Source organism: Heloderma suspectum, chromosome 6, assembly GCF_057233095.1.
Source record: "Heloderma suspectum isolate Gila_16-S chromosome 6, 16-S_ref, whole genome shotgun sequence".
Taxonomy (NCBI): Eukaryota; Metazoa; Chordata; class Lepidosauria; order Squamata; family Helodermatidae; genus Heloderma; species Heloderma suspectum.
Window position 1 is genome coordinate 21,435,744 of NC_139463.1, and position 25,697 is coordinate 21,461,440.

General features: G+C 46.1%; 1 protein-coding gene and 1 long non-coding RNA gene across 3 annotated transcripts in view; one reads left to right on the forward strand and one right to left on the reverse strand.

The window, feature by feature from the left end:
* Positions 1-25,697, forward strand: part of KIRREL3 (kirre like nephrin family adhesion molecule 3) — a 1,205,284-nt gene that overhangs the window by 1,104,315 nt on the left and 75,272 nt on the right. For both annotated transcript variants that reach the window (XM_084803705.1, XM_084803706.1), the window contains exons 9-11: positions 864-991; positions 17,348-17,474; positions 25,545-25,645. In XM_084803705.1, coding sequence (XP_084659831.1) covers positions 864-991; positions 17,348-17,474; positions 25,545-25,645 — 356 coding nt within the window. The remainder of the gene's footprint in view (positions 1-863; positions 992-17,347; positions 17,475-25,544; positions 25,646-25,697) is intronic.
* Positions 13,963-25,027, reverse strand: LOC146340515 (uncharacterized). Its single transcript, XR_014783717.1, has 4 exons — positions 24,645-25,027; positions 19,425-19,653; positions 17,146-17,350; positions 13,963-14,257 (listed from the first exon to the last, which is right to left on the reverse strand). It is a non-coding gene; the product is annotated as an uncharacterized LOC146340515 (long non-coding RNA).

Consider the following 25,697-nt stretch of genomic DNA (forward strand, 5'->3'; position numbering starts at 1 on the left):
AAAAATGAAGCCAGAGACAGAACCAAACTATTATTGTGTAATTCTCCAACTACAGTTTTGGTGGAAAACCATGCATGAATCAGCTTCTTGTGCTCAAGTTAGGATAGTAATGGCCAACCTTTTGGGTAAGTGACCATAAGTCAAGTCCAGAGAATGAGCTAGTGCCACTCTAGTGTTTTGCATGGGACATATGCAGCCCGTATGCTTTGAGACAGTTCTGTCTACCAAGACTACTCAGTGCTCAGTCTACTGAGCTGGGGTCTAGGCACCAGCAAATGCCTGGAGATGCAGGCAGGAGTGTAGCCTGATGGTGCTGTAACCGTTCCCTGGGCCTTTCTCCTCAATGCCCCAAGAGGGACATAGCCATATAGACCAAATGCCTGAGGCCCTTTCACAATGCCAAGAGACTCACCATTTTGGAGCTGAAGAACCTATGCCCAGGTCATCATCTATTAAGCCTTCCCCAACAAGTTGCCTTTCAGATGTTTAGGACTTCAGCTCCCACCAGCCCCAGCCAGCATAGCCAATGGTCAGGAATCCTGGAGGTTGTAATCCAAAATATCTGGAGGGCACCGCATTGGAGAAAGCTGTCATATATGAATAATTTACTCTTGTGTAAAGTTCATGTGTATCTCTTCTGGTGAAGGTCTTAGACTGAACAACTCTGAATTAGGCATCAAGATTCCATTCCTTCCTAGAATCATAAGCTATAGGGGAAAGATGCAATTCAAGCTGGATACCTCAACCCTCAGTCCTCCAGTGCTCCATTATCCCACTTTCCTTCCCATCCTTCCTGTAAAGAACAGTTTAGCAACTGTCCTATCCTGCGTAGGGGCATTTCTGTGACAGATCTCTTATTACAGTTGGGCCACGCATGATGACAGAACCACAATCCCTCCTTGTTGACCTTGGATCGGATGCCATATTTAACTGTGCATGGATTGGAAACCCATCTCTGACCATCGTCTGGATGAAGCGGGGCTCAGGCGTGGTAAGGATGCTAGGCAGTGGTGTTCAGAATTGGCTGGACAATTGAGGGGAGGTTTGAGAGCTGAGTGTTGGCAATGACAGGACGCAAGATGGCTGCTGTTCACATCATACTCTTTCTGAATTGATTTGCTAGAGAAAGGGTCGGCAAGCTTTTACGACCCATGGGCATATTTGGCAAATGAAGAAATTGTCCTGGGCAACAAAATGGCTGCCATGAGAGGCATGGCTTGTCACTAGAGAGATTAGCCTGCCCAAAAGACTGAGTACGAGGCCCAACACGCTAAACAATTCCTTTGAACCCACAGTTTTCAGCACTACTAGAATCCTATTTCACAGAAGACAAACTCTTTTTGTCTCCCCACTGTTCTACCAGCCGATTCATTCCCCCATCTCGTTTTCTCTCACACTCTGGATCACCACATATAGTCTCTCTCTCACTCTCTCTGCCTCTCTGTCTGTCTCTGTCTCTGTCTCTGCCTCTGTCTCTCTGTCTCTCTGTCTCTGTCTCTCTGTCTCTCTCTCTCTCACACACACACACACACACACACACACAGCCAGGGTCAAAGGTTGACATGGTTAGGCACCTGTTGAGGGCCCACACTATCAGGGTCTCCTTCATCCTGCTGCTCCTCTTCAGCATTGCAACCTGCTTCCTCACCCATCTCTTGCTCTGGAGCAGAGGGAGTGAGCAAGCAAGCAAACTGAAGTGGTGAGAAGAAGTAGTGGGAGCTGCCATTGCCTGCTTGCTCACTGGCTCTCAACTTGGCAAGCAAGCTGAAACGATAACAAAGAGGAGCAACAGCAGTTGGCAACAGTGGCAGTGAAGAAGTAACTGACTGAGGGAGAGAGGCTAGTGAGGGTGTCTTGCACAAGCCCCCCCCCCCAAACCTGGAGCTGGCACTACACACACACACACACACACACACACACCATGAGCAGGAGACCCTCACTTTGCTCTCAGGCAATCCCAGCTGCCAGTATTAAAATCAGTTAATGGTCTTTTTTTTAAGGAAAGGGTACATTGGTGGGCACCAAGAAAGGTGTCCATGGGAACACTAGTGCCCAGGAGTGCCATGTCGCCTACCCCTGGGCTAGAGTATCAATATATTATGGATCTATGGATCAATTATGGATCAATTCCGGGGACCAATTGCCCTGCACCACCCACTTTGCTGCCAAAATTTAATGGCATGGCAGAAAAAAGGGCAGATTTTCTTTAAAGCTAGACTTTTTTTTTTTTTTGCTGCCTTGCTACTGTGCCACTGAATTTCAGCAGAAAACTTCTTCTTTTTTTTTTAAGGGGTGCGGGAGGCCTTTTCTGCCACCACTCTGCTGCATTTTGCCAGCAATCGACCACTTTTTTTTGCTAGTGGCAATGTTGGAGGGGGGCACAAAAATGGGTCCAGGGTAGGGATGTGTGAATCAGGAAAACTTGAGCTCACCAAAGTTCTCCAGATTCCATCTTAAAGCTACTTCCAACTTGAGTCCATATCAGATTGCAAGCTTTGTTTTGTTTTTCTCTCATGAAAATCCGTGCGTATTTCCATGCATATTTTTCAAAATGTACACATTGGTAGTGTGCATCTCTGAAATGTGCATTCTTCTCCCATTGATTAAAGCATATTTGTGCACATTTTTCAAAAGTATGCATTTTTCATGCACATTTTTTAAATATACGTATGCTTTCGAACGCATATTTTTGGGTTGACAAATCACAACAGAAGTTCAGAAATGTACAGACCCTGACTGCAGATTGCATCCAATCTGTGTTCAGTCTAGAAGGTACAAACTAAGTAAATCCTGAACTAACTGAAACAAATTTTGCTTACATCCCTAGTCCAGAGGGGGGCCACATGTGGCCCATGAACCACAGGTTGTCCACCCCAAATCTAAATAAAGAATATCCTATCAGGCTCTTTGACAGGGCTCTTAGAAAGTGCAGTGGCTAAATCTGTGACTTCTAATCTATAATGAATCGTGATTTAAATTTCAGGTCAGATATCCTTAGCTAATCTACTATAAAATCATTAAAACATGGAGTTGGAGGGTGCCACAATGGCCTTCTAGTCCAGCCCCCTGCCAAGTGCCAATACAGAAAATCCACTGCTACAGCATCCCGATAGGTGGCCATCCGGTCCCTGCATAAAACCTCTAACCAGGCAGAGTCCACCACCTTCCAAGGTAGTCAACCAGCTCATAACATCAGGATGTTCTTCCTAATGTTTAGTTGAGGTCCCCTTTATTGTAACTTGAACCCATTGATTTGGGTCCTACTCTCTGGAGCAGCAGAAAAACACATTTACTCCATCACTGAGGTGACATAGACATAGAATCATAGGGTTGGAAGGGGCCTACAAGACCATCAAGTCCAACCCCCTGCTCAGTGCAGGAAACCTGATTCCTAGGCCATCTCCCATCCAAGTACTAACCAGGGCTGACCCTGCTCAGACGAGATCAGGTGCAGAGATCAGATGAGATCAGGCACATGACAGCCCTTCGGATATTGGGAAATGGCTTTCACATGGGCTCTTGTCTTAACAAGCTCTCCTCCAGGTTAAACTTACCAAATTCATAGGAACATAGGGAGCTGCCTTGTACTGAATTGGTCCATCTAGTCCAGTGCTGTTTACAGTGACTGGCAGTGGCTCTCTAGGTTTTCAGGCTGGAGATTTTCCAGCCCTACCTGGAGATGCCAGAGATTGAGCCAGGGACCATTTGCATGCAAGGTGTGTGCCCTGCCACTGAGCTGCAGCCCCTTCCCACTGAGCTATGGCACCTCACCCTTCAACTTTTCCTCATAGCACTTGGTCTCTGACTAGCATATCCATATACATTTCAGCAGAGACAGAAGGAGACCAGCAGGGATAGTGAATGTTATTACAACATGAGGCCAGAAGTCACAGCAATGCAGGAGACAGGTGTGTGGCACATCTCTACATCTGATGTGAATGTCTTTGAGCACTTGGGGGAAAAAAATGTGTAAATAAATGCCAGGAAGTTGCAAAGTCTAAGTCATCGAGCAGGCTCACAAATTTGCTCATAGGATTAATCTTTTGCTCTCAGCCGCACCACTCTGGCTTCCGGCTGGAAATCCCTACAGCAGCAGGAACAAACATCTGTGGTTATTTGAAGTTCAGAAGGGCCAACTAGCTGCCACAGAGCTGGTAAATCAAACATGTTAGTGTCCCACCTTACGATGCAAAGACTGTGCCTGCCTGCTCTAACCTTACTCCATTTATGTCATTTGCATCCTACCATTCATGCAGAGCTCACGCCAACTTTATTTCATCCTTAGCGAGCTAGATTCTCAGAGGATGATTCTGAGTGGTGGAGCTACATAATTTTGGATGATGGACTTCGTGGTCTTATGAGGGAGGGGGGTCTTTAAATTGCTAAATGTATTATTTCAGTTGTGAAGGACATAACTCACATTTCTCTTCTCTCCCCCCACCCCAATGCATTTTCCTTACACCGTTTGGTCCCTAGTGCCTGGAAATCTTATCCAGTCCACCACGCTGGCTTCTGTAGTTCCAGCAGGCATTGCATACTTAAGCATACCTCATCACACAGCAGTAAGAGCAAGAAACTTGGGTAGTGTTTGTTTTTTAAATGCTGAGATTATGTTACAGAGCCAATACCACTTTCTGCGCTTGCACACCATGTGCCACCGGTACAAAAAACCCTGCTTTTGCCCCATGTGCAAATACTCCATTCGCCTGCCCATATCTCCTATTTCTCTGAGGGGCATGCTATACATTCAGTGGTGCACCTAGGTAAGTTTAGAGTTATGGTCTTCGACGGGGGAGGGGGGGCGGCTTTAGAAAGCCATGTGTATTACCCAAGTTTTGAAGCGCACAACGAACATTTCTTTTCTCCCCCCCCCCACCCGCTGCCCCCGTCCATTCCATCCTTTACAAATGCTTTTACATTCCTGGTATGTTAGAGCAAGCAAACAAACAAAACTGTTTGCCAACCTTGATTTAAAAAAAAGAAATATATTTTGAGCATGGGCAGGTCCAAACACAAATCTTAGGGCCATCCTAATGCTATAGAATCAAATGGGGCTGCATTCGTGGCCCTCATGCTAAACACATTTACTTGGGAATAAGGACCATTTTGTTGTAGAAAAAGGATAAGGTACATTTTTTAAAAAAAGAGAGAACAAAAAGAGCATCTGTAACCACTTACATGCCCAGTTTGCCAGCCCTGGCTATAAAATGTTTTAGAAAAGAAGGGTACAAGAAGGATGGTGTAGCAGGCAGCTCCAAGCTCAGTTGTTCTCTTTCCACTGCCCCTTCACCCGCTGCTCTCTGTGTAGTCATTTGATTCCCACCCCCAGGCTATGGATTTTGCCCCCAAGGTCCAGTCCTAGCTGCACCACTGATAGCGCTGTCTGTCTTTTGTTAATCTGGCCCTTTGGGGGCCTGATGGATCTTGCCACACACCTGGCTCAGCTTGCATTCATATGCTGAGCCATGGTTTTTTCCTGAAACCTGGGAACTCGGGGGGGGGGGTGTTCCTCAATTGAAAGTTGCACAAATTGCAGCCACAAATGTCATAATGTGTGCAACTTACACAGATTATGACCAGAATTTATGCAAATTAAACAAAATACAGCCACAAGTTGTGTAAAGGGTGCAGATTAAATGTAGCTGCAATTTGTGTAACTTTCTATTTACAAACAAACAAAAAAGAAATCCCCAAGTCTGGGGTGCTGAGCTGATGAAAGATCATCAAGCTCCACCATCACCCCTCCCTGGATGGATTCCTCTGATATCCCTAACCAGTGAGTATATTATCTCACTGCCTGGAGGGAAGCTCTAGAGTCTTTGGTCAGTTTAAGGGCCAAAACAGACATTACTTTAAAGCTGTGTCTAGCAGCTGTGTCCTTTGTTCATTTTTCCTTTAGACCAAGTGCGGGGCGCTGATCTGGATCTTAAAAGCCCCCTACCCCCTATGCTAGTGTCCCAATCTGAATTGAGGGCCCTGCACAAACTCTAGAGTAATTAAAAAAATACATCACTGCTAGACACAAAGTTAAAGTAATGTCTGTTTGGACACTGGACATCCAGACAGAAGAAAGGCCAAAGAGCGAGGACAGGGGGCTGATCCGGATCTTAAAAGCCCCCCCTGCCCCCATGTCCCAATCTGAACTGTGGGCCCTGCACCTACTCTAGAGTAAGAAATGTAAAAAGTCATAGCTGCTAGACACAGAGTTAAAATAATGTATGTTTTGGCCCTTAGACATCCAGACAGAAGGAAGGAGGCAGTCATGTTGGACTCAAGCACAGAATGGAAGATGCTCAGGCCAAAGAGCAAAAGCAGTTGGGGCTAGCCAGCCAGAGATGGTGGGGAACTTTCCCAGCAGTTTAAAAGAAAAGAGGAGAACATTTTAGGCCAAGCAGAGGTCAAGGAGGTTGATTTATATAACTGGCCTAATAAAAATTGAAAGGGCAGGTTTTCATGGCAGTAACAGCACTTTCCACATTTCTACTGCTCAAAGGGATCTTTGCAGAGTTGCCCTAATAGAAGTCCAATTGATTCCCATTCTGAGCAGCATCTGGGTTAATCAAAGGCCAAGGCATCGCTTAACCTCTTTGTGGCAGGTGGAACTTTGTAAACCATCACCGTGTTGGGCTCTTTTTGTGAGCAATCCTAGCTTATCAAGAACTGCACAGCTAAGGGGTGAGAGGCTCATGCCTACAGAAGGTCTGTTCAACTGTGGTCCAAAGCATACCTCATACCTGCAGGGCTGGGGTTGGGGAGCAGGGGCATGGTATCTGTGTTCTGTAGAATTGGGGGATCCCAAATGAAGAATTGTGCCTTAAGAATAAGGAACACAACATGAAATAAAAGAGGTCTGACAACTCTGTGTAATTTTTGAAACACATCCAGTTGACAGTGCAGTGGTAGTTTTTCATGCATAACTCCACCCTTGATTCAGTTGTTGCAGGACACGGAATAATGGGCTCAAGTTACAGGAAGCCAGATTCCGGCTGAACATCAGGAGAAACTTCCTGATTGTTAGAGCAATACAACAATGGAACCAATGACCTAGGGAGGTGGTGGGCTCTCCCACACTGGAGGCATTTAAGATGAAGCTGGACAGCCATCTGTCAGCGATGCTTTGACTTGGACTCCTGCACCGGGACTTGATGGTCTTATAGGCCCCTTCCAACCCTACTTTTCTATGATTCTATGACCCAAGCATGTTACTATGATGACATAGCTTCTAGCCCAACATAACTAGGGACCAACTTAACATTCTTTCTCTTCTTTTTTTTACTCTAAAGTAAGCACAGGGGACCCAAACACTAGTACTGGGGTGCGAAGGGTGATTTTTTAAAAAGTGATCCATTTAAAACATAGTACATTAAAAGAGGGAGAGAGGATCTTTATGGGTGGCAAGCTTGGGTGAGAGTCTATGGGTGGTGATCCAGAGTGTAAGAGAGAGATACGGAGAAATGACTTGGTTGGCAGGTAGGGGCAGGGGAGAAAAACAGTTTGCCCTCTGAGAAATAGGTTTCTGTTGGCACTGAGAAGTAGTGCTGTGCTGAAAATTTTGATTCTTCCATTTTCAGCATTTCATGGGGGGAGGAGAATGAAAACCTTGGTGAAAGAGACTGGGAGAGGTGAGAATTTTGGAGAATTTTCTCCTTGGGGAGGGAGAGAGGGTTTCCACATAAATGCCTATAATGTTGCAGACATCACCCTCTTAAGGTCCCCATTTGTGTAGATGGGATACTTACGGAAAAGAACAAGCAGCCATTTGAGTGGCAAATGGTGTTCGTTGGGGGGGCAGATGCCTGCCTCCTACAAGTGCAGGGGGTGTTTTTTAAAAAGGAGGAGGAGGAGCTCTTACGAATTGCCTACACTAAAAAAAAAAAAAAGTATGTGGAGGAACTATGGACGGAGGTCCATAACATTGTTCAGGAGGCAGCAACGAAATCCATCGCAAAGAAAAAGAAATGCAAGAAAGCAAAGTGGCTGTCTGAGGAGGCTTTACAAGTAGCTCATGAAAGAAGGGAAGCGAAAAGCAAAGGAGAAAGGGGAAGATATACCCAACTGAATGCAGAGTTCCAGAGAATAGCAAGGAGAGACAAGAAGGCCTTCTTAAATGAACAATGCAAAGAAATCGAGGAAAACAACAGAATGGGAAAGACTAGAGATCTCTCCAAGAAAATTGGAGATCTCAAGGGAACGTTTTGTGCAAAGACGGGCATGATAAAGGACAAAGAAGGCAGGGACCTAACAGAAGCAGATGAGATTAAGAAGAGGTGGCAAGAATACACAGAAGAACTATACAGGAAAGATCTGAATGTCCCTGATAGCCATGATAGTGCGGTCACTGAACTTGAGCCGGACATCCTAGAGAGTGAAGTCAAGTGGGCCTTAGGAAGCATTAGTAACAACAAAGCTAGCGGAGATGACAGTATTCCAGCCGAGCTATTTAAAATCGTAAAAGATGATGCTGTTAAAGTGCTGCATTCAATATGCCAACAAATCTGGAACACTCAACAGTGGCCACAAGACTGGAAAAGGTCAGTTTACATTCCAATTCCAAAGAAGGGCAACACCAAAGAGTGTTCAAACTACCGCACAATTGCGCTCATTTCACATGCCAGCAAGGTGATGCTCAAAATCCTACAAGCTAGGCTTCAGCAGTATGCGAACCGAGAACTACCGGAAGTACAAGCTGGGTTTCGAAGAGGCAGAGGAACTAGAGATCAAATCGCCAACATTCGCTGGATCATGGAGAAAGCAAGAGAATTCCAGAAAAACGTCTATTTCTGCTTCATTGACTACGCTAAAGCCTTTGATTGTGTGGATCACAACAAACTGTGGCAAATTCTTAAAGTGATGGGAGTACCAGAACACCTTACCTGTCTCCTGAGAAACCTGTACGAGGGTCAAGAAGCAACAGTAAGAACCAGACATGGAACAACCGATTGGTTCAAAATTGGGAAAGGAGTACGACAAGGCTGCATATTGTCACCCTGCTTATTTAACTTATATGCAGAGTACATCATGAGAAATGCCGGGTTGGATGAATCAGAGGTTGGAATTAAGATTGCTGGGAGAATTATCAACAACCTCCGATATGCAGAAGATACCACCCTAATGGCAGAAAGCGAAGAGGATCTCAAGAGCCTCTTGTTGAGGGTGAAAGAGGAGAGTGCAAAAGCTGGTTTGAAACTCAACATTAAAAAAACGAAGATCATGGCATCTGGCCCCATCACTTCCTGGCATATAGAAGGGGAAGAAATGGAAGCAGTGACAGATTTTAATTTCTTGGGCTCCAAGATCACTGCAGACGGTGACTGTAATGTGAATAACAAAGGAGCAATCTGTTGCACCAGGAGAAAGAAAGAATTCCTTCATGCTGCACAAGATGCCAACAACAGTTCTACACAAGGCGTATGTTATTGAGGATGGGTATGGTGAGGTTGCTGGGAAAGACTGAAGGCAAAAGGAGAAGGGGACGGCAGAGGATGAGATGGCTAGATAGCATCACGGATGCAATGAATATGAACTTGAGCACGCTCCGGGAGAGAGCGCAGGACAGGAAGGCCTGGCGTGCTATGGTCCATGGGGTCACGAAGAGTCGGACACGACTGAACGACTGAACAACAACAACAACAACAACATGTGGAAAATCCCTTCCCCCTCCCCAAGGAGAATATTTTCCAAAATTCTCCCCCTCCCTGCAAAAGAGGCAGAAAAAAATGCCTCTTTCGCAGAGTGAGAAAAGGTTCCTGAAAATAGGGGGCAGGATTCCGCACAGCACTACTGAAAAGTGTGGGTTCAAAGGAGATGTTTAGTATGTTGGGGCTCAGACCCAGCTTCAGCCTTGTACTCAGTCTTTGGGGCAGGTTTCTTGTCCCTTCTGATTAGCCATGCCTGCACGGCAGCTGTATTGTGATGGTGCCCATGACCATTCCTCAAATTGCCAGATGTGCCCACAAGGCCCAAAAAGTTGTCTACCCCTGCCTTAGTATTTAACTGAAGAGAGGCCTCACTGCAGAGGAGAGGTTACAGTCTTCCCTTAGCCAGTAAAAGCTTATGCCATGATAAATCTGTTAGTAGTTCATAAGGTGCCGTAACAAGACTCTCCGTTAGTTTTGCTGCAAAAGACTAGCACAGCTACTCCTCTGGTGCAAGCTGCAAAGCATCCTGCTTCTAACAGTTAAGACTCTATCAAGTGAGTGTCTTACTTGAGCAGACAAGCATTAAGTGTTAAGGAGCACATGTGGCTGCTGCCAAAAGCAGCAGCCCTGAGTCACTTTATCTTCTCTTCCTTGGTAATGCCCACTAGTAGAAAATACATGAACCCCTGTACACATGGGTGCTAAAACTGGGGACATAAGTGCGCATGCGAGCCTCGTCCACAAGGCCATCATGCATTCTGGTTCCTCTTTAGACCTTCCAACATTGAGCATGAAAGCACATGCAGATGGCACATGCAGGTAACTTGGGCATAGGACCTGCATGTGCTCCCACATCCTCCTCCCCAGTTTAAGCCCTGATGTATACAGGCAAGCACTTGAACAACATTATGATGTGACGTCATTGCAGTGCACTACAGCTTTCCTTGCCCTTACAAATGGCAACCAGCAACACTCACTGTGTGACCTTTGGCCAGAAACTCTCTCTCCCCAACTATGTCTGGGCCTAATACCTGTGATGCTGAGGCTACTCAGCAACTGATTTCACAGCTCACCTCCATGCCCAGCACCATGGACAGAGGTCAAGAAGCAGGCTGGGCCTGCTAAGATTCCAGGTCCTGGTAGGGATGCTGGAGAAATTTGAGACAGATTAAAATGAGCTCAGATTTCTAAGAATCCGACCTGCGGAATCTACTGTGGAGTGCCCCCGGAGGCCGTGCGGAGGCCGTGGACTTTCAGATGATTTTTTTGCTTTCCTGAAATTTACGCATTTACTGCAGAGAAATATGTACATTTCTGCTGAGGAAACGTTGAATGGAATGAGGGAAAATACACTAAATGTTACGTACTGAGGTAATTTATGTAAATACTTACATAAATACTTATGTAAGTATTTACATAATTATTTCCGTATTTTTCCACACGACGAAAAAGAAATATTCGTATCTGTCTGTGGGCGGATGACGGAACGAAAGGTGCCTGACAATCCACGGAACATAGACGGAGCGGATTTTACACAGTCTGTACATCCCTAGGTCCTGGACATCTTGAATATTGATTGAACACAACCTCCCCAGAGTTGTCTAGCCTTTTAAGAACTGTCATATTGTTTCCCTTCAACAGCCTTACATTCATGCCCTTTTCAGTCATTAGGGCTCTCTTCTGCACATAAAATGAACACAAGGATGGCAGGCAGTGGCAGACTCTGTACTGTCCCCCACACACACACTTTGAACTGCATGTCTACAATCTGCATGCATGTGTGATTGGGAACTCTGAAAAAACAGAGTTCCCAGTTGTGTCAAGGTGTCAATTTCAGTGCATGGGCCACAGGAATGGATCCTGACACCTATCATCCTCACAATCATTATTTGCAATGGAGAAGAGCCCTACCAGCCGAAAAGGGCTGCAGTTAAATCAAAACAGGGATGTCGGAGAAATCTGCAATGGAATCAAATGAGTTCAGATGCCTATGAATCCAACCCATAGATTCCACAGCACACCAGCTTTTTCCCAAGTTGCACAGATTCTGCAGGCTTGGGGACCAGGTTTTTTTACTTTCTGGATTTTTACGCAAATTTAGTTGCAGAAAAATACATAAAATAAAAAACCACCAGCCAAAAGTGTGCATTTCCCCATAGGCTAAAGCATGATGATGCAATTTTGAGGGGGATTTGCACGTTTGAGGGGGATTTGCACATTTTTATTAGTGCAAATTTGCGGAAATGCAAATTTGCACAAATTCAAGATAATGGGGAAAAACAATTCCATCAATGAGCAGATGACAGAATGACAATCCACAGAATGCAGACAGAATAGGTATTACACATTCGTTCTGAACATGTGAAGCTGCCTTATGCCGACTCCGAGTCATAGCATTGGTCTATCTAGCCCAGTGCTGCTGGCTGCTCAGACTGGCAGTGGCTCTCCAAGGTCTTTCCCATCACCTTCTACCTGAACTGAAGATGCCAGGGAGTGACCCTGGATGCAAAGCCTGTTCTCCACCACTGAGCTGTGGTCCATCCCCTGCAAAAACAATGGCTGATTATGTCAGTAAGTTCTTCACGTTAGACCACTGGTAACTCCTACAGCTGAGCTATGCTGCTTCATCTTTTTGAACCTAATGATCCTGGTTTCCTGCATAAAGACCTTCTTAAGCAATTGTATACAGCTACAAAGTCATGTATAGCATGTAACTGGAAGTCTCCAAAGCAACTAACTAAAGAGCAGTGGATTGATAAAATGTGGGAGACTATGACTATGTATAAACTTACTCAGGAAGTGCAACAAGCAAGCAATCCTAACATAAGAAAGCTATGATGGCACCATGCTTTCCATTTATTTCCTATGTTGCAGCTCTTCAAACTTTTGATCAAATTCCAACCAAGTACAGTAGCCTATAATTTTTCTGGCTAATACACACGCACACACAAAACAATACACAGGCTGAATCTACGCATAGCAGTTATACTGTTATCATACCGTTATCATGACTATTGGTACACATAACACCAATGGGCACCAATAGTTATGATAACAGTATGATAATGGTATAACTGCTATGTGTAGATTCAGCCACATTCACACATGCTCCTTTTATATGCTGTATAAATTGTATTTTTACTCTTTCATTGGGTATTGAGCTCCTACTTAGGCCATTTTACTGTAGATGTTCCATAAGCGTATTGGTTATAGACTAAGAATTATAATTAGTGAATTATTTTGTTCCTGGAGGAAGCAATCCTATGGCCTGTCTAGAGGACACTGTCTAGAGGGCCATAGGATATGCTGTTTTCCGGGAACCGACCTCAGAGCCCGTGCTCCGAGGTCAGTTCCTGGAAAACCGACCTCCCCCCATGTCTGTGCTGTCTCCAAGGCAGTGGGAACAGCCCCATCCTCCGTGCTTGGAAGAGGAGCATGGAGCAACTGAAAAGGGGAGTTCCAGGGGCGTTCTGGGGCAGGGAGGGTGGAGCTGCATGTACAACACATCCGATGTGTCATACAGCAGCCTCCTCTCCTGGTCGGCCCCGCACAGCTAGACAGTCTAGTGGAAAATAGCAGGGCAGGTGAGGCACGGAGGGAACGATCCCCCTGTGCCTGGCGCCTCTCCTGCCTTGCTTTGGATAGGCGGTTGCCTCCAAGTTCGGAGGCGGCCACCTATCTTGATAGGATTGCACCCTTAATGAACTTGATTTATCATTATGTACATTCTTCTTGTTGGTGGTGGTGCCTTTATTTTATTTACTTAATTTTGAAATAAAATAAAATTTCTTGGAGGGGGGGGGGAACCACAAAACCACCCACTTTTTTTGGTGGTCAATTTTCTACTAATAATTTTAACTTCTTTTCCCCTTTTTCCTTTTTGGTATTCTTTGGGTAAAGGGAATTGCTGCCCTCTTTGCAGATCCTATTTCATTTAGTTCTTTTGTGACCTGAACCATCTTCATCAGTTCCCCCCTCCCAGCCTTGGGTAGAACAAGTTAGAAGGAAGTCTTCTCAGCAGTCTGGAGGTGTTACAAATGACTTGCAGGCAGGCTGCAGCCCTTCTCATCTTTCCTTTGGCTCCCTCTAGCTGACAAATGGCTGCTACACAACTCCAAGGCCTTCTTAGCTCTAGACAAGATTGCAGTCTACTTGGAAATGATAAAGACATTAGCGTCGATTCATTTCTGCCAAGGGAAACTGAAAAAACCATGCTGATCTAAGAGCGCACAACTACCCCTTAGCTCGGATGCTGAAAGTTTGCATCTGTGCTTCAGTCCTTGCTCTGTTTTATTTAATTTTTTAGGACAGCCCTGTTCTCTATCCCTTATCCTGAGCCAGCTCAATTTCTATCAAGCCAGAATGTCCCAAATTTCTTGCCTTGCCATCCTGCCACTTGTAACACACGCACACACACACACACACACACCACTTAAAGTCTCTACACTCAACAATCTTATTCTCCACTCACTTGCTGATGGCAGAAATTAATGGGATGGGGGGAGACCACAGCTCTGTGGTAGAGGACATCTTTTGCATGCAGAAGGTTCCAGGTTCAATCCCTGGTATCTCCAGTTAGAAGAATCCCATAGTAGTCTGCCGGACACCCTGGACAGCAACTGCCAGTCAGAGTACAGACAGACAAAACAGTCAGACTGGTATAAGGCATCATCCTGTGTTCTTTTCTAGCTCTACCCTATTTGCATAGATGGGGGCATGGTGTCTCCCCAGTTCCCATAATGTTATTTGTTTCTTTTTATTTATTAATAATACTTGTATACTGCTTAATATAATACAACCAATAATAATAATAATAATAATAATAAATATATTATAAAATATTATAAAAATAAAAATACATGCATAAATATTAAAAATCAGTATTAAAATGTGCTGTTAATAAACACTTTCAACTACAACACAAGGAGAGAGAGAGAGAGAAAGAAAGAAAGAAAGAAAGAAAGAAAGAAAGAAAGAAGAAACAATAAAATGAAGCAGTGTCATGATAGTCAGTTACAGGCCAGAGAAAGCTCATGTAAACAGTGTATCTTTTCAGGAGGTGCTTAAAACACACTACATTTTCTGCTGCACAAACCGTGCAGAGGAGAGTGCACCAGAAGATGGGTGCCACTACTGAGAAGCCCCTGATTTTAAGATGTTGCATGATGACGTTCCATTTGTCACAGAACGCCCAGCAAGGCCTCCTCTTACCGAATGGCTAGGGCAGGTGGTCTGCTAGGTTAGGAAAGATGTAACTGTCCACTCAGGCCTGGTCCAATTATTAAGCAGAATGAAGCACCCAGCTCAGGCAGCAGGTGCTAGGGGTGGCAGCGGCAGCTCTTCATGCCAGTTCTCAGGGCCCCCTGCCATTCCAATCTTCCTGAACCAGCACCTGTGAAATTGGGCAGGTGGGGGTACTTATCCTTCCCTCAAGCAGCGAGATTTCTTGGGCCAGCCCTGGCATTGTCCCACCATAATCTGGAATTACTAGGGATGTACAAAAGTCACTTACCTTTTTGCGGATTGTGTTCATGGGGGGGGGGGGAGGCGCTCCATCCCTCCCTCCCGGAGTCCTCGACGGCTGGCTCTGCTCCACAGTGGCTCCGTGGAGCAGCCGGCCAGGCCAGGGCCATCCGCAGCCGGATTTCCGGCTGTGGACTGGCTGTTGCAGACGCAAATGGCAGCCACCGTAGCGGCCACCATTTGCATCCAGCCAGGAAGCCATGATAGGCTACGTAAGTCTTTACGTAGCCTATCATGTCTGGGTAAAAAAAAAAAAAAGGCATATGCAAATGGCAGCGGCTATGGCGGCCGCCATTTGCGTTCCTTATTTTTTGCCGTTTTAGTCTACGTAAATATTTACGTAGGCTAAAACGGCGAATAAAAAAGGGACGCAAATAGCACCCACTATGCTATTTGCATTCCCCTTTTTTTCACCGTAATAGTCTACGTAAATATTTACGTAGACTAAAACGGAGAAAAATAAGGAACGCAAATGGCAACCGCCGTAGCCGCCGCCATTTGTGTAAGCCGTTTTTAAATTATTATTATTGGTTTGCCGTGATAGGCTACGTAAAGACTTACATAGCCTATCACGGCAAAGACCAGAATGCAAATGGCGGCCATGGCAGCCGGTCGAAAGACCAGCCGCCGCCACTGCGGCCGAAGCCGCCACTGGAGCCGCCGTCGTCCAGAACATCCACCCTAGGTAAGTCTCACCCCAGGGGTAATCCACGGGGGGTGGGGGGGCAGGCCATTCCGCCACAGATTTCGGGGGGCTGAATGCCAGTGCATTCGGCCTCACTGAAATCCGTGGTGGAATTCTCCACCATCCCTAGGAATTACTGCTACTGCCAGATGACTGCTCAAGCATCCCATGAAGGCAATCATACACGTTGAGCAAACGCCTTGAGTGAGCCCCTACCCACAGCATTTTTTTTCTTTTTAAGAAATGACACTCTTCCGTTTTCAACACTTTCCCAAACACAGCAGTTTTGATATGAGCTGCCTTTGCAATATCTCTAACTACTGCTAAGGGCCTTTCAGTGTTTTGCTAAGCATCAGTGTAAATTCCCAGACTGAGCAGAGGAATTGGCTGCAAGATCAGACACTCGGCAGTGCCAATAACCAACATGCTGGATTGTGTTTACATAGCAAACACATGCCGGAAAGGCAAAAGGAAGCCCATAGGGACGCCATCCAAATTTCTGCAGGAGAAGGATGACAGATGCCTCAGCTGTGCCCTGTGCAGAAAGGTGAAGAAATAGCACCACCCGGTATGCAAATTCAAACACTGGAAGTTAATGCCTGTCCACTTTAGCAGAAGATAGATCCTGACAGCTCTGGTTGTATTGGTGGAAAATTAGCCACCCGGCTTCAACGGCTTCTGCAGGCAATTAGACAGAGTTGACTCTTAAAGGCCATATTTGTTTTAGACTCATCATATTTCTAAATACCACAGGAGCTTGCATTTTTGCTGACTGGCCTGCATCAAAGTTCCTTACTTCAGCATTTAGGAAGTTTTAATAAAGCTGTTGATTGCACCAGTGTGGGCAATAGGGCTGCCATATCTGGCAGCATGGATTCCAGCAGGGTCAAAGAGGCTCGGGGGCGGGGGGGAGCAACGGTAGAACTGACTCAACAGAGTAAGCAAACTGCAGAGCATTCATCTCTTGGTTGATATGACTCACAGCTGTTTTTCATGTTACCTTTTGAACAATGTGGGAAAGACCCCCCTTCTGAAATCCTGAAGAAACCGACCAGTGCAAACATGACTGAACTAGGTGGACCAGTGTTCTGTCTTTATATAAGCCAGCTTTCGATGTTCCTATGTTCTCTGCATAATCCCAGTGTGTACCCTAGAACATCTCCCACAATCCTCTGCAGTACAATGGAATCAGGGTGGCCACTTACACATCATCCCACATCTGTATTTGCAAATCTGTATAGATGCAAATTTTAAAATAATTACTAACTATTATTATTTTAGAAATACAATACATCTCACCATAGTTGGGAAGACTGACCCGGTGTTCTGCATGCTGGCTCAGTCTTTTGTCCAGGTGCTAACTGTTGATGGGCAACTTCAAGGCCGTTGGGGAGATAACTTCACTTTCTCCCAAGATGTGTACAGAGAGATGGGTGAGCATTCCTGTTTTCTGGGCTTGAAATCTGACTCATGGAGCAAATGAGCTTTCTTCCTTTTTCAGGTCCTGAGCAACGAGAACACATTGACACTAAAAAACGTGCGCCAAGAGGATGCTGGGAAATATGTCTGCCGAGCTGTGGTTCCGCGTGTGGGTGCAGGAGAACGAGAAGTGTCTCTGACTGTCAATGGTACTTAACTTCAACTATTCTAACTGTCATCCCACCTTCATTGTCATTTTCTCTGTTCCAAAATGCCTTGAGTCAACAACCCTGTGCAGCTAAAAGAGTACGAAGCTGGAGCTAGATTCCATGTTTCCTGGTTCTCTGTCTAGGACCCTATACTCTGAGCCACACCATGCAATGGAGGAGGGAGATTTTTCTTAGAGCATAGGAGCAAATTATTATTATTATTATTATTATTATTATTATTATTTTGCAGCATTCTTCCCCCTTTATGCACGTTTCCAGAAAACCCATTCAAAATTCATTTGTCGAGCATTGGCACACTTTAATTTTAAAGGCAGATAATGCTGAAGACAGAAGCCAAGGGCAACCCAGCAGGGCCATTGGAAAATCCAACCACTCCCTTGCCTTCTGCTTGACGCGCTGTCTCTTGCACTCTCCCCTTCCCTGTTGGCTGCTACAGTTTAATTACAATTCAAATTGCTTGCAGACAAAGCAATACATTTGGGGGAGGGGGGAAGCCCATCACCACCACCTCCAGCACAATAACATCTTCTCCCCGCCTTCCCAAAATTCAGAATACAAGAAGTAAATTACTGAAGCACTGTTTAGAGCAGGGGTGGGCAACACATGGTCCGCAGGCTCAAATCAGCCCCCCCCCATGGTCATTTTTGCCCCTGACCCTGCCAAATTTCCTACTGCTGTGAATTTTCCACTGTGGTGGTGATGGCATATTCACCTGCAATTTTGCAAGTGAAAGAGTGCATGCCTGGCTTGTAAGCAGAACTGTGCTCTGAGAAGCAAGATTCTGCTTGCAAACTTACAAAATCACTGTGCGGGGGGCGGGGTGCCTCTGCCACAGCAATTTCAACAGGCTTGGGGTGTAGCCCCAATGGGTTCCAGGGGACAATGCAACCCCCCGCCCCCAGCCGCCAGAGGTTCATAGAATCAGAATCATAGAATCAGAATAGTAGGGTCGGAAGGGGCCTACAAGGCCATCGAGTCCAACCCCCTGCTCAAGGCAGGAATCCAAGTTGGCGCAACAGTGGCTGTCCAGCCTCGTCTTGAATGCCTCCAGCGTGGGAGAGCCCACCACCTCCCTAGGTCATCAGCTCCATTGTCACACCGCTCTAACAGTCAGGACGCCCCTCCTAATGTTCAGCTTCCTGTCACTTGAGCCCATGATTCCGTGTCCTGCACTCTGGGATGACGGAGAAGAGATCCTGGCCCTCCCATCTGGAAGCACCCCTCAAGCACTTGAAGGTTGCCCACCCCTTGTTTAAAACAAGCATCCCCAGGAAGACAACCCATTTTTGATATGTCTACATGGCAGAAGCTCCTGGGATGCCACCAAGTCAAACCACAAACAAAGGGGGGGGGAGAGGGAGAGAGAGAGAGAACTTCCAGACAGAGGGGTCCTAGCACTACAATCAGAAGGCATTGTGCAGCTATTCCACCTTTTCTTCCTTAAACAGGTTTTTCTTTTTTCCTGGTAAGAAAACAGATGGAGGAAGCAGTGGGCAAAACACAGGGGGGTTACAAATTGAAGATAACATCATCTAAAATTCCGCAAATGAGGCAGGGTGATTGCACAATAAAAGCCTTACTTGGAAGCAAGAAGAGAGAGAACTCAGCCACAATTTCCCCTTGTGGTATGACACATGTTTGGCATAAAGGTCCCAGGTCAGTCTCTGGCATCTCTAGTTAAAAGGATGTCAAGTAGCAGGTGATGAGATAGAGTTCTTCCTGGAGAGGCACCGCCTGTCACCACAGACAACAATGGGCTAGACCAGCGTTCTCCAACCTGGTGCCATCCAGTCTTCCTGGACTACAACTCCTACAATGCAATGGCCATGCTTTTGCTGACGATTGTGGGAGTTGTACTCCAAGACATCTGGAGGGCACCAGGTTGGGAAAAGCTGGCCTAGATGGATGAATAGTCTTCCCAAAACTGACCTGTGTTAAATGCTCCTGAGACACATGCTTGCTTAAGAATGTAAGAAATACTAGGATCAGCATCCAGCATTCTTTGTGAGAACTGGAGACGTCAGCAGGCACTAGGTGATTCAACAGAAATTGGCCAGCATCCCACCAGTGGACCACAATATATATTCTGTCCACCACAGCTGCTTCAAGAGGAACTTTTGCTTGTAGACAATTCTGGAGTGTCCTTTCTTTTTCCTTTCTGCAAAGAACAGAGGGCATTTAATCATGGGCTGTCTTCCCCATCCACTAGAATCATCCATTCCCTTGGGTATGGGAAATCCTCTCCCTGGATGGAAATAAAATACAATCTTGGCACCTTATAAGAAAACTATTCTTATTATGACTTCCACCAACCCTGATAAGGGGCAGCAGGGAGAGAAAAACCTAGTTGCCTGCTAATTGTGTAGGGGCGATGTTATCAGGAATCCGGCCCTCGCCAGTGTAATAATAAGAATAAATGACCAATTGCCTGGAAGAGAAGATACAGCACAAACCAATTTGCTGCAGGTAATCTTGTCAAGCAGCCCCTCTATTGAGAATCCTTCTTTTCCTGTTTCATCCCAAACACTAGACAATGGTGTTAACAAAAGGAATTGTGATTGCACCACCAAGGAAACCAGGTTAGCATCTGGGGGCAGAGAGCTGCCCTAGTAGCATGGAAGCAAGAACCTAAACAGCAGAAATGTTGTCAGCTTATCTACTAGAGTCCTAGCCAAGCAATGACTTTAAAAAATAATTTTAAAAGCCATCTCCATTTTCAGCAGGCTGGAGGCTGATATATTTTTTTGATCTCACCAAGAAGGAGGTGCTGTGTTCCTACGGATTCTATTTTCTGCTACACTCTTGTTACTCAGACCATCTCCCCTGATGCATGAGGGACTCTATTAGTCTTTTGTCTATATTGATTGGCACTGGAGATCTAGTTAATTGAAAACTCTGCTTCAGAACTTCTTGCCAGCACAGCCCACGGCACGTCCTTTTATCTTGAACGTCCAGAATCCAGCATTCCCATTTCAAGCAAGACAGTTCTAAGATAACAACATGCTGCCTCCCAGACTCACGGCAACGGCAGAGAACAAGACGATTCACACATAGGCACAGGCCATGAAATCAATCCAGCATTGGCCGCAAAGGGGTGTTTCTTCTGAGCTCAGTTTTGAAAAGTGTTAAATTTGTGAGTAATTATCAAACTATACAGACATCTACAGGGCCGGGCTTAGGATAAATAGCACTCTGGGTGAGGAATGCCTTTGGTGCCCCCCCCATGGTCACCCTTGCAGGGCTACTGAGAGGGTTTATGGGGCCTGGTGCAGGTGTGATATTGGCGCCCCCCTCAGCTCAGCCTAGCACCCCTCTCAGCTTGGCGCCCCTCTCAGCTCAGCTTGGTGCCCCCTCAGCCTGGCACCCCTCTCAGCTCCTCTCAACTTGGAGCCCCCTCAGCTCAGCTTGGAGCGCCCCTCAGCTCAGCTTGGCGCCTCCTTCAGCTCGGTGCCCTGGGTGACTGCCTGGCTCACCCACCTGTAACTCCAGCCCTGGACATTTACATAAAATACATAGAAGGGGGGAGCAGGGCTTTGGGCTCCACCCCACAACTAGGGAAGAGAGAACCAGGGGTGTTCAAGCTTTCCAAAACTCTCCAAACTTCACTTTAGAAGCTTGATTTGGTTCACTCCAGTTTCAGTTTGAGACCTGTTTTGCATTTCGTTTGAACAGGGAACGTGCACATTTTGAAGGGGACAAGTGTGCATTCCTGTGTATGTTTTTCAAAAGTGGGCACTTTTCCCCCATTAAATAAAGCATGAAAATGTATTTTTTTAAAAAAACTGTGCCCTTTCAAAGTGCACATTCTTCAAAAATTATGCAGTTTTGAACGGAATTGCAAGTTTGGGAAGGTGCGGACATTTTTCATAGGGATGTACGAAACCACTTACCTGTTTCGTAAGTGGCATCTGCCGTGGGGAGGGAGGTGCTCCATCCCTTCTCCCAGAATCCTCCCCAGCCAGCTCTGCTCTGCAGTGACTCCACGGAGCTGCCAGCCAGCTGCATCCACAACCGGACATCCGGCTGCGGCAGGGCTGCAGACACAAATGGTGGCCGGTGTAGCGGCTTGCCATTTGCGTCCCTTTGCTGAGCGAATTTATGTAAATATTTACGTAGCCTATCACGGCAAAAGCGGGGATGCAAATGGCACAGCGGCCGCCATTTGCGTCCCCGCTCTTTGCCACGATAGGCAACGTAAATATTTACATAGCCTATCATGGCTCAGCAGAGGGACTCAAATGGCGGCCACTATAGCAGTCGCCATTTGCGGCCGCAGCCCGGCAGCCGCCAGAGCCGCCACTGCCACCGGAACCACCACCACCACCGGAGCCACTGCCGGAGCCGCAGCCAGGTAGGCTCCATTCTGGGGGGCTACCGTGGGGTGGTGGGGCGGGTTGCTTCGTTCTGCCACAGATTCCAGGGGGCCGAATTCACTGGAATTTGGTCTCCCTGGGATCCGTGGCGGAATTCTCTGACATCCCTAATTTTTCAACAAAATGCACTCCTGTTCACATTTGGGGTTGTGAACTGAAATGACATTTTTGTACATCTCTACCTTCAACTCATCTCCGGCTTAATGTCTGAAAGAAGCTGAGCGGGCACAAACAGTCCATTCATAGGCTTTCTCCTTGCAATTGGAAAATGGGGAAAAGGTTTAGCCCTCCCCACCCAGGGTGCAGTGGTTCCAAATTAAGACCACAGGCACTTACACTAGGGTAAAAAAAAAAGACATGCCTCAGCTATGTGATTAGCTGATTAACCCTAACATGTAGGCTGGCATATGGTATGAACTTTTGATATGAACCAGGACAAAGAACCACCCTCTCTGTTGGACTGACTTTGTCTGTACGAAAAGAACTGACTAAAAGCAATGTCCACCCCAAGATGCTAGAGATTGCTTCAAAAGAAAAGATGCTATTCTCTCAGATGCCTGCCCCCTGGAAATTTTTGGCCTTCTTTTGATCCCAGTAAGGCCCTGAAGTCAGAAACCTGCCTTTCCTTTTGTTCAAGCCTCTGGGGCTGCACAAATAAATTGGCACCGAGGCTCTAAAAATAACTGCGACGGATAGTGCCACCATTAATATCCATAGCAACACCATCCAAAGACTTTAGCAGCCTGTAGACTGTATAAGGCTCGGCACCAAATGCCAAGTGAGGAGACTGGCAGCCCTCACTAGCTGACATTGCCCTGTTGGGGAAGGAAACTCCACTCCTGAATTGTGTGTGTGTGTGTGTGTGTGTGCACATGCTCACACTCACACACAAGTGTGTTACCCCCCTCACATATATTTCTGGGCTGTTCATGTTTCTAAGAAATCATCTTTAGTCATATCCTGTTATCATGGTGATAAGCTTTAGATGATGAACTCCTATAGCAATATAATCATCATGAAGAAATTCATTTTGGTGCTGTTTAAAATCTAATTACTTAAAGGGAAGTGGTAGGATTGTTTGCTTCTCTTTTTAATTATGAAGTCAACGATCACCATATAACCTAAGCAACTTGCATGGTTTGGAACTGTGAACACCACCGACAGGGCTAGTATCAAAGGTAGGCATGATTGGACACCAGCCATGGCCCCACACCCCAGCAGGGGCCCACTGACAAGAGCCCCCTGGATTTGCTCCTCAACTTCATCACTGCAACATGCTTGTTCACCTCCTCCTCACTCTGGCCCAGACAGTGGTGGTGCTGGTGAGAAGGAGGAGGAGTAGATGCCATTACTCATTGGCTCCCTGCCTGCCAAACACGCAAGTGGTAACCAAGGTGAGAAATAGGATGAGGAGCAAGCTCCTGGTGATGATGGTGGGGAACGGGCCCACTGAGGAGGCCTAAGGTCCCTCAGAAGCCTGGAACCAGCACTGACCGACCACCTAACCTATTTAAAGGGTCACATGTGGAAGGCAGGTAAGCCAACAGCCCCTGAACTTGCCAGAGGTTATTACTAAATCTCTTTTACCTCAGTTCAGTCCAATCCATGTGTAAAGAAACCAGAGGCTGAAGTGAGTTTAGGAGCTGTTATCCCAAGGTAACTAAATCAGACTGCAGGAGGGGGTTGGACTCGATGGTCTTATAGGCCCCATCCGACCCTACTATTGTATGATTCTATGATTCTATGACTTTAGTTACTGTCTCCGGATGCCAACACTGTTTGGAGGAAAGAGGAGGGTGGTGGTGCCAGGCAGGTCTAGCCTAAAAAAAAACCTTCCAAAATGTTGGCTTACACTGTCCCCACAGAGCCCAAATTCCTGAGGACCCTTTCTGTCCAACATCCCCATCCCAATGCACACAAACACATAGGGCTTGGGAGGGGAAGGGAAAGCGAGGTAGCTAATACAGATCTAAAATTGCATAGTGGTAGCAGATATATTCCATCCTGGACACCCTGTTGGCTGGCCTTTTCTATCTATCTCTTTAAAGCAGGAGTAGGCAAATCTTTGGCCCTAGGGCTGCATGTGGCCCTTAGCCTAATTAAATGCAGCCCTCTGCTTACTTTCAAAAGCCCTCTGCATGCAATCAGTTCAGACCTCTGGCAAGAGTGATCTGTCCATTCCCTGGCAAGCCAGTGCATGGGAAGGAAAGGGGAAGAGAAAAAAGTGGCTGGCAGAAAAAGAGAGAAAAGGGGTGGCAGAAAGAGAGGAGGTCACTCACCCAAACTGGCCCTATGCAATGCTGACACACAGCCCCTGCAAGACTAACTGTGAACAAAGAAATGAGCTCTCTCAGGGTAAAAAGAAGAACAAGAGTGTAGGCCAGAAATACGAGTGATCAGCGACTTGTTTCTCAAGGCGACTCTCCCCTCCCCCCCCCCCAATTCTGGAGGGAAATCAGCGCTTCAGTTTGAGCCATCTTCTTATGTTGCCAATGCTTAGCCCTCAGATCTGGGTAGTAATAAGAAGACCACCTCTAGCTGCTTGCAGAGTGCATGTCTCACCCCACTGTGTATGCCACAGCACAATTGCTCCCGGGCATCAGGGACTGGAGGGCAGGGTTTAAACCCCACCACTTCTCTCTCTCTCTCTCTCTCTCTCTCTCTCAAGCACCAAGGAGGATGTGCAACATACACACACCATCCTCCCCTTCCATTCCATCTTTGCTCCATGGCCAACACCCCCTTCTTATGAATGAAGCATGACATAAATGTTTACCTTAGTAATTCCCAATGGATCCATCTGGGTCAGGGAACCCTGGTAATCTCCTGCAGACTTCATAGCCTCTACCGTAGGGTGGGTGAAAAAAGGTGGAACTAGAATCCTCTTGCATTGTGCAGGAGTGCCCTCTCCTGGCTACCTGCAGATCACCTGTGAGAGCCAATGTGGGCCTTTGAAAAGAAGAATGGGAGATTTTTTACTGGCCCATTCCTTTTTTTTTCTCATGAAATTTTATTTTATTTTGAAATAAGGTTAACAAAATAAAGGCAAGAAGAAGAAGAAGAAGAAGAAACATAATAATAAATCAAAATCACTAAAGAAACAAAGGAATTCACTAACTATAAATCTTAGTCTATAACAGATATGCTTATCTAATGAAAATAAAAATACAAGTTCTACAATATATACAAGGAGCGTGCATAAGAGTATGTCATGTTGTGCGTTTGTGCATATTAATCACAAAAAAATACGGGCAACTGTACTTTGCTGCAACTTTATCAAAAGTCTGAAGTGCCTCAACATAGGAAATGAATGGAAACCATTGCGCCATAATATCCTTCTTCCAGTTAGGATTCCTTGCTCGCTGCACTTGCTAAGTAAGTTTAGACATACTCATAGTCTCCCAAATGTTATCAATCCACTGCTCTTTCCATCCCTAAAATATTTGAGTGCCTAAGACAAGATGAGGATGAGGAGGGTGATGAGGCGGGTGAGGATTAGAACTGTAATCCTTGCAGCACGGTTCACGTCAGGAAGAAGTTTCATGCTGGTCTCAGTTGCATTGCATGGCATCTGTAGAGAACAGGATCCTCCACCCTGCATTTGTCAGCAAAACAAAATAAAAATAATAATGCAGCACTATATCACTCCCCTTTTCTCCTCTCTTGTCCTTCACAGGGCCACCTATAATCTCCAGCACACAGACACAGCATGCTCTTCATGGGGAAAAAGGCCAGATCAAGTGCTTCATCCGTAGTACTCCTCCGCCAGACCGAATTGTGAGTCATCGCCTTCCTTCTTGTGGTGAAGGGCCATCAGAGCACAAGGGAA